The sequence below is a fragment of the Phodopus roborovskii genome, unplaced genomic scaffold (genome assembly GCF_943737965.1).
Source record: "Phodopus roborovskii unplaced genomic scaffold, PHOROB, whole genome shotgun sequence".
Taxonomy (NCBI): domain Eukaryota; kingdom Metazoa; phylum Chordata; class Mammalia; order Rodentia; family Cricetidae; genus Phodopus; species Phodopus roborovskii.
In genome coordinates this window covers 23,628,571-23,643,774 of record NW_026126514.1, presented here as the reverse complement: position 1 = coordinate 23,643,774, position 15,204 = coordinate 23,628,571, and the positions used below count along the sequence as shown (strand labels likewise).

Sequence of the window (15,204 nt, the reverse complement as noted above, 5' to 3'; positions counted from 1 at the left end):
TGGTGCACGCCTTCAATCCCAACATGAGGGAGTTGGAGGGAGGTGGGTCCCTGAGTTCAAGGCCAGCTTGGTCCCCAGAGTGAGTTCCAGGTTAGCTGCTACACGGAGATACCCTATCTTAAAAAAGCAAACAAACAAACAAACAAAACAGAGAAAAAAAAGAAAGGAAGGGAGGGAGGGAGGGAGGAGGGAGGGAAGAAGGAAATACACAGAAATCAACATTTTCTAGGACAGCAATTCGAATTCTTCTCCCCAAATAAATTGTATCTAGCAAGCAAACTGAACTATTGTGGCACTCATGAGAGAAAACATATTTCTAAATACATAAATGAGATTAAAATGTATAGAGAACATTAAATAGTCTTATTTTGTTTTGAAATCTGCTCTCACTACATGGCCCACACTACAAGATGCCTTCCACAAAGCCTGCCCAAGAACTCATGTATACACACTATGACCCTTCATCCAAATGTAACTGAGAGAAATATCTTCACACAACAGAAAAATCACACTTGAGGCAATTTCTGCCTCTAGCGGTTAATGGCCCTAGACCCACTCAGGACGTATTCGCCTCCCTGCATGCACACAGGAGACCACTGTCCCCTCATGTGAGAACATAGTCACCATTCATTTCTCCTCCTCACAACAGGCCTGCAAGAAAAAGTGAGAGGAGAGGATTCAAGAGCACAATATTATATGCTGAATGTGGACCGCACGACTGCCAATGCTGGTCCTTAAATTTTTAATTGCACGTAAAGAAGCGACCAGTCTAATTTCATTTTCTACTTCAATTCAGAACGTATGGACTATGTTTTGGGAAGGCATGGAGAATCTTCCACTGCGGCTTGAATCAAAATTCCCATACCTGTAGTTCAAGTGGTTTCTCATTACTTTGAAGCAATAATTGTATATCAGTCATTCTTCTGGAAAATTCTGAAGTTCGCTCTTCATGGACTTTTAACTCTTCCTAAAACAGAAGTTTTGTTTTGTTTTAAAGAAAAAATACTTTTATTTCATCTTGCTTTCAAGTACCTATGATTATTGTGGATGTATAGGAAGTTGAAGTAGCTTTTCTCCTAATCTTTTTTTTTTTTTTTTATATAACCAAGTACATTTAAATGAAAACAAACATTTATAGACAATATTTGGGAATTTGGGCGTTGTTCTTTCCAAACTACTTCCTGCTGGTAAGTAACAAACTCAAGTGCCTTAGGGATGAGGCAAATGACAGCCAAAGGAAGCAGTCTCCTTTCAAGATTAAGGCTTGTACCCTGAGGCTGTGTGCACAGCTGAAAAGCATAGCCAGTGTCCTGGCCAGACTTATACAAATTCAGAATGAGCACATGCTTGGAATCTGGCCCATAGGCTAGCTGTTTATAATTCTTGACTTTGCATTTTCAAATAACCTATAATTTAGGACACATCTATAAGACCCTTAGAGAGGCCTCATTTTATGCTATCCTATAAAATCAATCTCACATTTTAAAACCTTTTACCAACATGTTAAAAAAAATACATACATTAAAAATTGAAACAAATACAAGAATTTGGGAGACAATGTGATTTGAAGCATTAGATACACACATATACATATTTTGAGACTATACTGAATCACATTTAACTGCCAGTATTTAGGTGTTTTCCGATCTAGACAGACATTGTACAAATTAATGACAATAAACAAATAAGCAATTAGAAAGAATTCCTAACTGTGGTGTCAGAAGCCGAACTCAAGAGCCCCAAGCACTCTGCCTCTGAGCTTCACCCAGAGGCAGAAACAGTTCTTCCCACAACTAAAAGAGGCAGTTCAGGTCCTTTCCAAACATCAGCACTGTTTAAAAACCAGCTCTCTTCTTGTTATAATCTTTCCTGACCCAAGGTCACTGTGTCCACACAGCCCTTGGGTGTCTGTGAATCTGCAAACATCTGCCTGGATTTCACAAAGCCATCCATGGAGTTCAGAGCCTTCTCAGGGGATAGAGAAAGAAATATGCTATTTCATTGGAATTTTCTGCTCTGCTGCAATGAAGCAGCCCCAACATTAAGATACCAGCGGCATGCAGACAAAGCCCCTGTCTTATTGTCTTATCTGGGTTGAGTTACCTCCAGCCTTTTTCTGTCCTCCTCAGCCAGCTCATGTGACTCCACCTTCCCAAGGATCTTCTCTGCCCACTCGTCGATGCTGGTTTTTAAGTTGAAAAGTTTGTCCCACAAGGCCAGTGCTCGCCCAAGATTTTCACCGTATTCTTCCGTCTTCTCATTTATCTACAGTCAGGTAGAAACGAAACCAATGAACACAGGTGTGCAGATCACTGTTTCACTCTCTTGTTTTGAAATAAAATTAAGTCTGCCCTTAGTAGCTAATTTGTTTGATTCGTAAGGAAAAAAATTACTTTCATATATCATGTTGCTCTCTCTTTAAAGTCACAGCTGACCCGCTATAGCATAAATGTAAAGCAGAGCAACTCTGGAAGATCACTTCAAGAGTTCAAGGCCAGCCTGTACCACAAGAGGCCCCGTCTCAAAAAAGGGCATGGTGGCCCATGGCTCTAATCCAGGCATTGGGGGAGACTGAGGCAGGAGTCCCAGTGCAAGTCTGAGGCCATCCTGGCCCATAGTCAGTTAAAACCTACCCTAGGCTACATAGCAAGACCTTGTCTCAACAAACAAAATTATTTGATTAATTAAACTGAAAATACAGGAAACTTTTACTTTGTCATTTTTAAAGATAGCAAACTAAACTACAAATGCATCAAGTATACAGCTGAATAGCAAGATCCTGCATGGAAGACCATGTTGACAAATTCATTTTCAATACATTGAGTATGATGAAGCCTTGAATGACCTACAACTCTATGTAGACCAGACTAGCCTCGAACTCACAGAGATCAGCATGCCTTTGCCACCCAAGTGCTTCTATTAACAGGATATACCACCCACCGTGCCTGGCTATTTTTATTTTTTGAGACAGATTCACACAGCTCAGGCTAGCCTTCAATTTCTGATTTTTCTTTTTTTTTTGTCACTACCTCCCAAGTGCTTCAATTATATGTGTACACCACCGCACGTGGCAGACAGGTCGGGAGGCATGCACAAACACACGCTTGCATGCATGCACACACACGTGCCCGTGGGTGTGTATACACACACAATATCTGGGAGATTGAAATTCTATTTGTTAGTAATGTCTAACTTTAAGATGAAATTAATTCCTAAGTTATAAATAATATACTCCTTTTTAAACAAAGAATGACAGCTTAAGTTTTCAATGTCACAAGAATACTAAAGATACTCTCTCAAGTATCAATTTGTCATGAAACAGAATTTTTAGTTGGTTAACTTATCACATACATCCAGCCATCTGTCCACAATAGCATTAGCCTCTTTTTCAAAAGGGGGCTCTTCAAAGGTTTTCATTTTATTTAGATGATATTGTAGATTTTTACAAATCTGATTTATCTTGTCTACAACTTCTAAATGTTCATTGAATTCTTCTTTGACAGTTTCAATCTGAAAAAAAAAGCAAAAAAATACATTTTGACATATTCAAAACATACATATATAAACAGGCAACTATAATAACAATTCTACTTTTTATTATTCAACAAAAAAAATGATCACAAGGGCCAACAAGATGATGGATTAGTAAGGCAAAATTTTGCTGCCAAGCCTCACAGCCTTACATCTGACCCCCAGGACCCCAAGGGGAAAGGACAAATGACTTCCCCTCCCACAAGTTTTCCATCACGTGTGCTCTGCAACATCCATGTGCTCTCTAGATAAATAAATGTAAAACAAAAAAAGAGACCACAGTTCAAGTAGAAATGTTCTGTTTATCCAAAGGACAGTCATTTAGATTTTTTTATTGAGATTTATTTATTTATTTATTATGTATTATGTTCTGCCTGCATGTATGTCTGCATGCCAGAAGAGGGCATCAGATCTCATTATAGATGGTTGTGAGCCAACATGGTTGCTGGGGATTGAACTCAGGACCTCTGGAAGAGCAACCACTGCTCTTAATCTCTGAGCCATGTCTCCAGTCCCTGGAATTCCCATTTTAAAGACTAGTGTAAGAAAACCACAAGGGACCATGAACTGGAACTCAAGTCCAAGAAGATTGTGAGGCTGCATGTGCTGTATTCTCCAGGAACCAAGGATTCCAGGCTCCTTCAGTCCACTCGAGATTGGAGTGGGATTCTTATAGGTGTGGAGGCCAGTGAAGGTCAGAGCTTCCTCTGCTGGACAGAACTGGGAAAACTGCTCCCAATCTTGGTGACCTCCTTCAATTAAGGCTGATAGGAAATCAGCCACATGGTCAACATCACACAACCAACGTCCCAACAAGGCTCCATTAGATTGGACAGCTCTGGGGAACAGCCTGACGAGTGGGTCTCAGACAAAGGCTCTCCCTGAGGATCTCAGTATCCCTGGGGCATGGGAGCTGGTAATTCTAAGACTAAGTTGCCCAAAAAAATCTGGTTGGCTGGGGCTATAGAAATGAGTGGCTGCTCTTGCAGAGGACCCAGGTTCAGTTCCCAGCGTCCACATGCTGGCTCACAACCATCCAGTTCCAGGGGATCCAACGTTGTCTTCTTCTGACCTCTTTGGGCACCAGGCATGCATGTGGTACACATACATACCACGAGACAAAACACCTATACATATAAAATAAATAAATCTTTACAATTTTAGAATAAATAAAAATTCAAAAAACTAATTTGGCTGATATATATTTCCATTGAGTTGCACTGAAGAAATAAAGAAATTTAGGGGGTTAGAGAGATGGTTCTTTTGGAGGACTCTGGTTAGACCCTCAGCACCCACAGAGTGGCTCACAGCTGCCTGTAACATCAGGTCCAGGGGATTTAACATCCTCTTCCAGCCTCTACAGCAGTAGTTTTCAACCTTCCTAACACTGTGACCCTTTAATACAGTTCCATATACTATGGTGGACCCCAGCCATCAAATATAAGTATAATTTTGCTACTGTTATAATCTGTAATGTAAGTATCTGTGCTGTTTGACCCTTATGAAATGGTCATTAGATCCCAGAGGTCACGACCCACAGGTTGAGAACCACTGCTCTGCACCCACTAGGTATAAAATTGTTGCACAGACTCAAATGGAGGCAAAACGCCCTCTGCATAAAACTAATTAATTAAAATCTATATAAAAATAGTTTAATAAAACTACTTTCTAATAATCAAATACATCAAGAAGACTACATGTCACACATACTTGTGACAGCTTGGCAGCCCTGTAGCTTGAAGCTCATGAGCCACTGGGAAAGGCACAGTCAGAGTAACTAGTACAGTGTACTTCTTTCTAACCATGTAAATTCATAGAAAATAATGACATCTAGTGTCCAAAAGTTGTTTTTCTCCTTAGCATATGGAGCTGGGATTAGTGATGCTATCAACACAGATGGGCGACTGGGGGATGTGGCTGGCACGTCTTTGCAGAAAATACGGGAATTGTAATGCCCTCCTTGTCTGCTTGCAACAGAGGGGTTTTCCATAATCGTCATCTTTCCTGCCTGCATGAGAGCCCAGACTTCTTTTCAGTGAAAGCCCTGGCTGGGGCAAGAGCTCTTGGCAGTCCTATAGGGGAGCAGCGGGTGATTCCAGGCTCTGAACGGAGCCACAGCCCCAGTACTAAAGCCCAAATAGAAGTGACCTGCTACCTACTTGAAACTGATTTCTTCTTAGCTTTGGTGATAAATTGGATAAATTCCTCAATACCTAGTGGAACAGTCACTACTAAGTTATTTTAAAGCAAGCTCCAACGATGACGTATCATAGTCTTGTTCCTCTCGGGCCCATCAGCCAAGTCGCCATGCAGGACGGCGTTCTCGGAAGGTAGACTCACCTCTGCTACCTTCTTTTTCAGGTTGTCCCTTCCCATGTAGGAAGCCTGCTGGGAGATGATAGCCTCTTCTTTTTGAATCAAAGCTGTCAAGTTGTTTTTAAAATTCTGATATTGTTTTAACATCTCCAGGACACTCCCACACTGTTCAAGGCTATGCAGGAAAAAAAGGAGGGAAAACAGCCTGAAAATAATGCCGTGTGTGTGTGTGTGTGTGTGTGTGTGTGTGTGTGTGTGTGTGTGTGTGTGTGCTATGACAACTCACGAGTCACAGAGGACTTTCCTGCTCCACAGGGCTTGATTATATTACCAATAATGACGCCATAGCAAATAGTGCATAAGCAAATAACCACCGGATTCCAACCTTCTGATTATGTTAACATATCGACACATGTAAGCTCTGGGGAGATATACAGGATTACATGTCGACACATGCAAGCTCTGGGGAGATATATAAGATTACATGGTAACACATGTAAGATTACAGGATTTGCACCTTGACAGACAGAACTAGCATTTCGTCTCAGCAACCACCAGACCCAATGCAATGACAGCACTGCAATAACATTACCTGAGATTATTTTAAATCAAATTATTGCACAACCCACTTATGGGACTATGTATTCCACTCATTCTCAGCTCTGCCCTTTTCAGAAAGAAAAACAGTTTGGTGAACATGGTAGTTGGGTCCAATATAAATCGGTATTATATTGGTCCTAGGGCTATAAAGAAGGCATTATGATCTATGAAATTAAACTAGATCATATGCCATGGATGGGCTTTATCATGGTTTCCTATACACAGGTTCCATCTGAATACAGGGCATGCTCAAAGACCATAGCAGTCGGAAGATTTAAGGGAAGGGACATGGTGGCTCAGGGGTTCCCACAGCAAACAGGTCATGTGCTTCCTGATGAGACAGGGAGGGAAGTGGCCCCAGCCATAACGGTGGGCACTGTCAGGAGGTGCCAGAGCTCCATGTGACAGATGTTGGCCTGTGAGTTCCAGCATAAAGCCCTGTGTTTGCCCATCTCTAAGTCCAGGGACACGTTTCCAGTACAAACCCTTCAGAATGCCAGGTACACATTTTCAGACTCAGAAGCAATGTTTCCCTTACCACTCTGCGAGAGAAGTTTTCGTACTGTCCCACAAGGCTGCTGTGTCTTCACACTGCTGAATCACCATTTTCTCTTTGCCATCTTTGAATCTCGGGAGAGAATTAGCCATTTTTTGTATACGCATCTTCTCCTCCTCTAATCCATCGAGGTCTTTATCTAGCCTGAGTAATGACTTTTTCCTTGAGATTGGAATTTTTAAAAAAAATTATTAGTCAATTGTCAACCAAGTTGATTCAACAAAACCATGGGAAAAGCAGGAACGTGATTTCTCTGTCACCATGAGATTAATGGCAAAATTAAATATTCCTACTACAAAGGAAATCCTGAATAAGTAGTACAGGAATTTATTCCTGCATTACAGAGAACAGAGGGCTCCTCGCATTACCAAAATAATGGCATTTTAATTAAATATACAAAGCCATAAGCAATAACACTTTCTCTTTTGGTGAACATATGTATGTACATGCATATGAGAGGAAACACAAAGAGAACGTGTGTGTGCATGTGATGAACACATGATATGAATAGACAAGGCAAGGCCTCTAAGAAAGGGTGGGGCACCAAGGAGGAAACATTGGACATCATGCACTTTGTGTACAAAAAAAAAAAAAAAAAAAAAGCTCTCTCAATTCATAAAGGAACTATTTCACTAAGGGTTTATCCTGAAAGCCAACCCTGGAGAAAGAACTCCATCGCATGAGCGTGAACTGCAATTGCTCGCAGCTTTCACTCCTTACTCATTCACCCAAACTGCAGCTGAGACTCCCAGCACCCTTCCCCTGGGAAATGACAGCTCCATCTAGGCCTTCATCCTCCTCCACTGGCCAGGAGCCTGTCACACAGATGGTCACGTCCTCCTGGGTAAGGCTCCCAGCACACTCTTGATCCTCGTGAGTCCCCTATCTTCAGCTGGCTCTTCTTATTGCCCCGATCTCTTAACACAGAGTGCCCTTGCAGGTACAGCGTGGACCTCTTCTCGTGCCATCTAAACTCTTCAGTCAACCTCATGACGTTAAACAGCAACTGAAGACTCCAATGTGCGTCTCTAGCTCAGACCTTTCTCCTGACGTTACTCATCTTTGAGCCATGTTGAGATGGCTATTAGAAGGTCAAATGGGTACTTCATACCTGTTTCTAAAAGGACGCACACCTGATCTGCCATTCGGTAGCTGGAAAATGTCAGTCTTTCTCACGCATTAATGGTAAATCCATTCTTTTAGCTTCTCAGATCAAGTCTTGGAGATTATATAGCATCTAAACATTTTCTGCCTCACCACTGGTCCATGATACCATCATCCCTCCCTTACATGGGTAGCATCTCCTAGGCTCCCAGAGTCTATTTTTGGTATATCAGCCATAGAAAGCTAGTTACTGTTTAAACCACATCATTTCCTGCTGCTTAACCCTCTAATGACATCCAGGTCACTCAAAGAGAAAGCCAAAGAAAGTCACAACATAACCCCATATGAGTTAAGCCCCATCCCATCCACGACATCCCAAGTCCCTTCCCCTCCCCTAGTGCTGTACCGTCTCACATCCTTACCTCTCTTCCCATTCATACCTGGATTTCTACTATGGACCCCTCAGCCTGGACGGCTCTTCCCCAGGTAGTCACAAGGTTTGCTCTTGTGTTGTAATTGATGCACATATTCTGTTCACAGTGAGCACCCACCCTTTCTCTTCCTCCTTCCCTACTCAGCTTTGTCTACTTAGGTTTAGTCGTAAGCTCTAAAAGAGTCTAGAACGTTCAGCCTATTTTGTAAGTGCAGTATTCCCAATACCTAAACTATGTGGCATGGAATATCTATTTGTTCTATTCATAGCTACATGAATACACAACTGTCATTTATATATGGCTTTTAACTCATATATTACTTTTGGCAAACATATAACTAAAGTGTATTGAATTGATAACTACACAAATGATTATTGCAATACCTCATTATATACTGAAGCACTGTAGGGATGAAAGTCTCATTGGGCCTGAGGGGGAAATTTGGAGGGAGGAGCTTATTTATATTAAGGGAAGTGGGTGAGCTAAAAAAACAAAACAAAAAAAAAAAAAAAAAAAAAAAAACTCTGAAGAGGCCATCAAGTGAGAGAAGCTAAAATGATAGAGTGTGATTGGACTATTTATTAAGAAGAGAAAGGTTCCACAAGAGTAACTCGTACTAATGCCTCAGTGTTCACAATTGATCGGGCAGCCATATTCTGAATGCTGAAATAAAAATGGCTTGTATGTCACCAACCTCACTCAGTTCCCATAAGGCCTCTTTAAACTCAGTGCTATTCTAAGCCCCTGGGGAGAGCAAGAGACCACCAAGGAACTAAGGAAGTGCAAGGACATGTGATGGCACGTGGCCTTTGGTCATGCTTCCTTTCATTTTGTAATGGCTGACACTGTCAACTAGAAAGGACCAAGAATTCCTTCACACTACATTGGTCTAGACTAGAGCAACTGAGGAGTGAAGAGCCACACTAATTGTGGGCAGCATCATTTCATGGTCTGGGGTTCCTGTACTGAATCAAGAAGAAAGTGACTCAAACAATGATATCTGTGGCTCTCTGCTTCCTGATTACAGTTAGCAGCTGCCTTGAGCAGCCAAGGCAAGTATTTCCAGCCATGACCTACTTAACTCCCGAACGTGAGCCAATATCTGTGGGTTCCCCTTTGTCAGTATGTTATCACAAGATAACTGAGATGAGCGACTGAGGCATATATAACTTCCTGGGACCTGCTAGGTTTTCACCCTTAAGGGAATGCCACAATGCAAACAGAGGAGAATGAAGGACCAAGAAAGTAACTCATGTCCTTCACCCATGTCTCACTCGGCTTCTCCCATGTGCAGCAGGAAGGACACACTGGGGGAAGAGGGGCATGAACATTTTGTAGAGGATCTTTATCAATAAGTAAATTTTTGTCAACAATCTGTTGAAGGAATGCAGAACACTGAATAGTGAGAGTGATGACACAGAAAGACCCAGAAGTGCTTGAAAATGCATCAAGTGTCACTGGGTGACACGGTTCTTACCGATGCTTCACAGCTGGTGCAGTGGGGTCCTTAAGACCAATTTTACTGATCTGATTCTGAATGTCTTGAATATTTTTAAAGAGCTCATGATTTTTGGAACTACAGGCATCCAATAATGTCTTGTCCTTGGTGAGTCCTTCCTGTTTACTCTGACCATGCGAGTCTGGGAACTTTACTGACAAAGCACCAAGAAGTTTCTCACAGGTGGTATTCTCCCCTCCCTTGGCATCTTTAACGTTTATGCCGAGCATCCTCAAGCGTTCATCCAAAGGTCCGGCCTTCTCTGTCACCAGGAGAATGTCTTGCTCAACAGTTCTCACTGCTGGAGTACCCTCCAGTGCACTGGAGGTAGGCGGGTCTGCAGAGTGCTCAGCAGAGAGCTTCACTGCTCTCAGAGAAGCCAAAAAGTCTTCCAGAGCCTCCAGGCCAGCTTCACTCATCTCCACCTTCTGGTTCATGGTCTCCAACTGGAGTCTGCATTTCAACACAATATCCTGGATTGCACACTGATCTAGTGTGTGTAAGTCCCTTGGTACAGAGTCACTCGGCTCCTCTAAATTGGCACATATTCTCATCTGCTGTGCTATGGAATCTCGGATATCCTAAAGTTAAGAAGTAAAACAAAGCAAAAACAATGAAAAGAGAAAGGGAAGCCCTGGACTGAATCTCATGCACCATAAACATGCATGAGTACCTGTGTGTGTGCACTCACTGTGTGCATGCGCACGCTCTCTCTCTCTCTTTCTCTGGTTCCCCCCCTCTCTCATCTCTGTCTTTCTGTCTCTGTTTCTTTGTCTGTATCTGTCTCTGCACAACCCCCCCTCCCCCGTGCACACACAAAGAGAGGGCAAAAACTAAGACAAAACAAAGCGATGACTAGATTTGATCTACAAAAATGTTCCTGAGTTTAACCAAAGCCGAATGTCTTAGAATCAGGAAACATTTCAATGGCGAATGAGCCAATGCCAACTCTTTCTTTATCTAACACCTTCCTCATGCTTGAGTTCCCCAAGAAAACAGATGCTTAGATCTACTGCTTCAAAGAACATAGTAACAGACCAACAGTGAAGTGACCTGTCTATCGTCGCAGAAGTACTTAAAATGGGATCAGGAATAAGTAAAGTGAAGAATATGCCAGCTTCAGTGTTTAGAAATTTAGCCACTGAAGACATTTCCAAGAAAGGCTTTATTCTGAATTCAAAGAAAACATCCCTTTACTTACTCCTTGGTACCTACCTCTAAACTTCAAGGAATAGAAGAAATAAGATGAATAACAAATATAAATTATTAAAGTATTTATAGCATGACTTATGCTCTAAATCTCTCTATGATTTAAAAAAAAAAAGTTAATCTTTGAGCATCTCTAAGGAACTGAAGATCTTGTAAATACACTCTGAGAATGTATTCACCCGTAGGTTCTGATGGATGCCATCGACCTCCACAGGATGCAGGTCCTGGACAGCCACTGTACAGAAGGGCAGGCGGGGTCCACAAAGGAGAGCACACTCCTTCTCCAGGGGCAATGCAATCTGCAGGGCCATCTCCAGTGACTCCATTCTGGGGGGTAAAACAAACCAGACACGATGGGAAGACAGTAAAAGGCTATCCTACAAAAACATGCTAATACTGTTATTTAGTCAAAAGAAGGAAATGGTTACCCAGATATGTATGTGTGTGTGTGTGTGTGTGTGTGTGTGTGTGTGTGTGTGTGTGTGTGTGTGTGTGTGTGTGTATGTGTGTGTATTGCCATCACATTAAAACCCAAACCCACAGGTCCAAAGTGCAAAAATGTCAGGCAGGGATGGCTCAGTGGTAAATTGCCTGTCCAGCAACCATGAAGCTCTGCATTTTATCCTCAGTGCTAAAATAAAGATAAATCAAAATTTAAAATAAAATGTCAGAAAATGTATCCAAGTACACAAACAAACACACCATTCCTTCATTCAAACATTTATTTAGTGAGACACCTGGGTTGACTATCATCCCGGTGGCCTGGGACAGCTCCAACTTGCTTCTGTAGTGACAGGGTCTTATGTAGCCCAGGTTGGCCTTGAGCTTGCTGTGTAGCCAGGGTGACTTTAAACTTCTAATCCCAAACCCTAGAGTTACAGGTGTGCAGTATCCCATCCACTACATGGTGCTTAGGGCAGGAAGCGAGGCTGTGTGTATCACTTAGTTCTCTACCACCTGGGCCTCTCCGATGTCACGAATCACCATTCCTCCCCTACTCTTCAACAAGTTTCAGCACCTAAACATTCCATATAGCTTAATAGACGCCACACAGAATGGAAAATTGTTGTTTAAGCATACTAAACATTTTGAAAACATAAAACTTTCTTCTTTGAAATACAAGAATAGAAATGAAATTTAACTTGGACGTAGGGACTAATAAACCTCAAATTATTCTATTGTAACTGTGGAATTGTCACATGTTCTTATTACAAGTATAATTGCTTTTCAAAGGTATGGAAACAAATGGGGTCCAACAAATAGGCTCCAACTGATAATAATTTAAAACATCACTATGTGTAACACACGGAGTCTTGGCTGCTGCCGTTGTAAGATGGGGGATATGTCCTGGGAACACATACCCCAACCTTATTTATTCATTTATTTATTTATTTATTTATTTATTTATTGGTGATTTGTCTACAAGTATGTATGTGCGACATGCACATTTCTGGTACCCACTGAATCCAGGAGAGGGTGTTGGGTTCCTTGGAACTTGAGTTCCACAAAGCTGTAAGCTGCCATGTAGGTATTGGAAATAGAATCGGGTCCTCTAGATGAGTAGCCAGTCTAGCAGCTGAGCAGTCTTCCCAGCCCCCACACTCTTGGGTTCTATGTAGGACAATAACACCACTACCATTTTAGAAATGAAGAAGCCAATGCCCCGGAAGGTTGCAACTCAGAGAAGTCCATATCTAGCCTTTGAAGCTAGAAAGACCTCAGGTTCCTCCTGAGCCTCTAGCTGGATTACATAACCTCCTTTGGTATCTGCTTCCTTATTGGTAATCAAAGACCCAGGTGTTAGCAACTTGGCCTTGGCTTGGTGCAAACCGGGTCATGGTGGGAAAAACCATTATTAGTACATGGGACCTAGTGGGAGGAAGTTAGATCAGTGGGGGTCACTGGAAATGACCCTGAAGGGGATGGGGGACTCCAGCCCCTTTCTCTTTCTATCTGCTCTCAGATGCTGGCCAGAGCAGGTATCTCTGCCATGCACACCCACCATGACCTTCTCTACAGCCATGGCCCCAAACAACAGAACCAGGCACCCAGGGTCTGCAGCCTCTGAAGATTGGGCCAAAACCAACCTTTTCCCTCACAAAGTAAACAGGACAATCTTCTTGTTGAGTTGTGACAACTACCTGAAATTTTATAGTCTAGTGACATTGCTGAAGATGACTCACACACTTAACAACGCATCAGTCTGGGGTTAGCAAATCTGAGATGTACCTGGGGTTCAGACGCCTCTGAAATGCGTGTTCTTTTTCCTTTAGTAAATGTCTGGCCTGGGCCAGTGCAGGCTTCTCCGTGTCGCTCACCAGACTTTCTAAATTCAGAGATGTGACTTCAAAGTCATCCCAGCAAGTCTCAGTGTCCGCCCTTAAGACCTACGTGAAACGATGAGTCAGTGTGTCAAGTCACCCGTCAAAGGCTCACAAAATGAGACACCCACTCAAACAAAACACAATGTTCCACATGAAAATGTGTTTGTAATATCTGTCAACCATCCACAAATGAACCATCCTATGGGGAACAATGGTATCTAACACACATTCAGGGATCAGGAAGAAAGATCAAGATAGGGCTAGCTGTCACCAAGCCTGACAACCTGAGTTCTGTCCTATGTGCACACAGGAGCTATAGAAATGGCTTGGTTGGTGAAATGCCTGCCACACAGCATAGGAACTGAGTTTGGATCCCCACCACTCAGGTAAAAAGCTGTGTACGGGCTACATGTCTGCCATCTCAGCACTGGGAGGCGGAGACAGAAAAACTCAGGGAGGAGTGTTCTAGGAACTCCAGGGTTAGTGAGAAACCCCGACTCAAAAGATAACATGGAGAGTGTTAGGGAAGACACATGATGCTGGCCTCTGGACTTCACATGCATGGGCAAGCACATGTGTACACATACATACACACCTACCCCCAACATGCACATATACAAACACAAACAGATGCACACACACATACACATGCACACAAACATGCACACGCATGAAATAACAGGTACTCTACTTTCTCTAAGCAGAAAATTTTTACAGTCTAAACTCAAAGAAACCTTGGAATGATCCAAGTTTCTAGATAGAAGAAATCAATGAAAGGACAGGAACAGTGGCACACACCTTTAATTCCGACACTCACAAGGCAGAGGCAGATTGAGCTGTAAGGTCAAGGCCAGCCTGGTCTACAGAGTGAAACCATGTCAAAGGAAGGTGAGTGGAACTAATTTATATCTTATAATTAAACATGTGTGCTTCTGTACTATTTGAATTCCTTTTATTGGTTTTTTTTCTTTTAAAGAGAGAGTGTGTGTGTGTGAGAGAGAGAGAGGTGCTGTGTAAGACAAAAAGTCAGAATTCTGAGAGCAAGATCAGATCACTTGGAGCAGGGATTACAGAAGGTAATGAGCTGCCTGACATGGATGCTGGGAACTGAACCTCCGTCCTGTAGAAGAGCAGCAGATGCTCTTGATAATATTTTCAGAAATTACCTGCAGATCAGCCAGCTTACCCTGCAGGCAAGCACTGCTCCTATCACGATCACTAGGAAAGTCAGACTCGAGCCTGGATTTGTTGTCTTGCAGGTGCTGTTCAAGAATCTCTCTCCGTGTATCATACCTGGAGGAAAATTAAGTGCAACACTGCTTAGTATGGGGGAGGGGCAGTGGAGCTGGGCAGAGTATAATGAGATACATACATACGCTGTATATTAAAAAAAAAAAAAAGACAGTGAAACCCACTTGCTTGCAAACCAAACATTTAAATAAATCCAAAACATTAATTTTAAAATAAGACAAAGATATTTTAAAAGTACTACCAATTGTGCATACAGAAATACCCAATGAATTTCTGCTTAAATTAGGACCACATGCCAAAATTGCAACGGAAGAACAATACAAGTTTTAAACACACATAACGTGGGTGGGTAAAATGGCTCAGTGAGCAAAGGCACCTGTG

General features: G+C 42.3%; 1 protein-coding gene across 1 annotated transcript in view; it reads right to left on the bottom strand.

Annotated features, from left to right (window-relative positions):
* The window catches only part of Syne2 (spectrin repeat containing nuclear envelope protein 2), a 255,798-nt gene that overhangs the window by 167,052 nt on the left and 73,542 nt on the right, over positions 1-15,204 (bottom strand). Inside the window, exons 26-34 of the mRNA XM_051196009.1 lie at positions 14,739-14,865; positions 13,478-13,635; positions 11,428-11,575; positions 10,019-10,620; positions 6,986-7,165; positions 5,872-6,022; positions 3,352-3,510; positions 2,104-2,265; positions 866-967 (exon numbers count right to left, since the gene is read on the bottom strand). Coding sequence (XP_051051966.1) covers positions 866-967; positions 2,104-2,265; positions 3,352-3,510; positions 5,872-6,022; positions 6,986-7,165; positions 10,019-10,620; positions 11,428-11,575; positions 13,478-13,635; positions 14,739-14,865 — 1,789 coding nt within the window. The remainder of the gene's footprint in view (positions 1-865; positions 968-2,103; positions 2,266-3,351; positions 3,511-5,871; positions 6,023-6,985; positions 7,166-10,018; positions 10,621-11,427; positions 11,576-13,477; positions 13,636-14,738; positions 14,866-15,204) is intronic.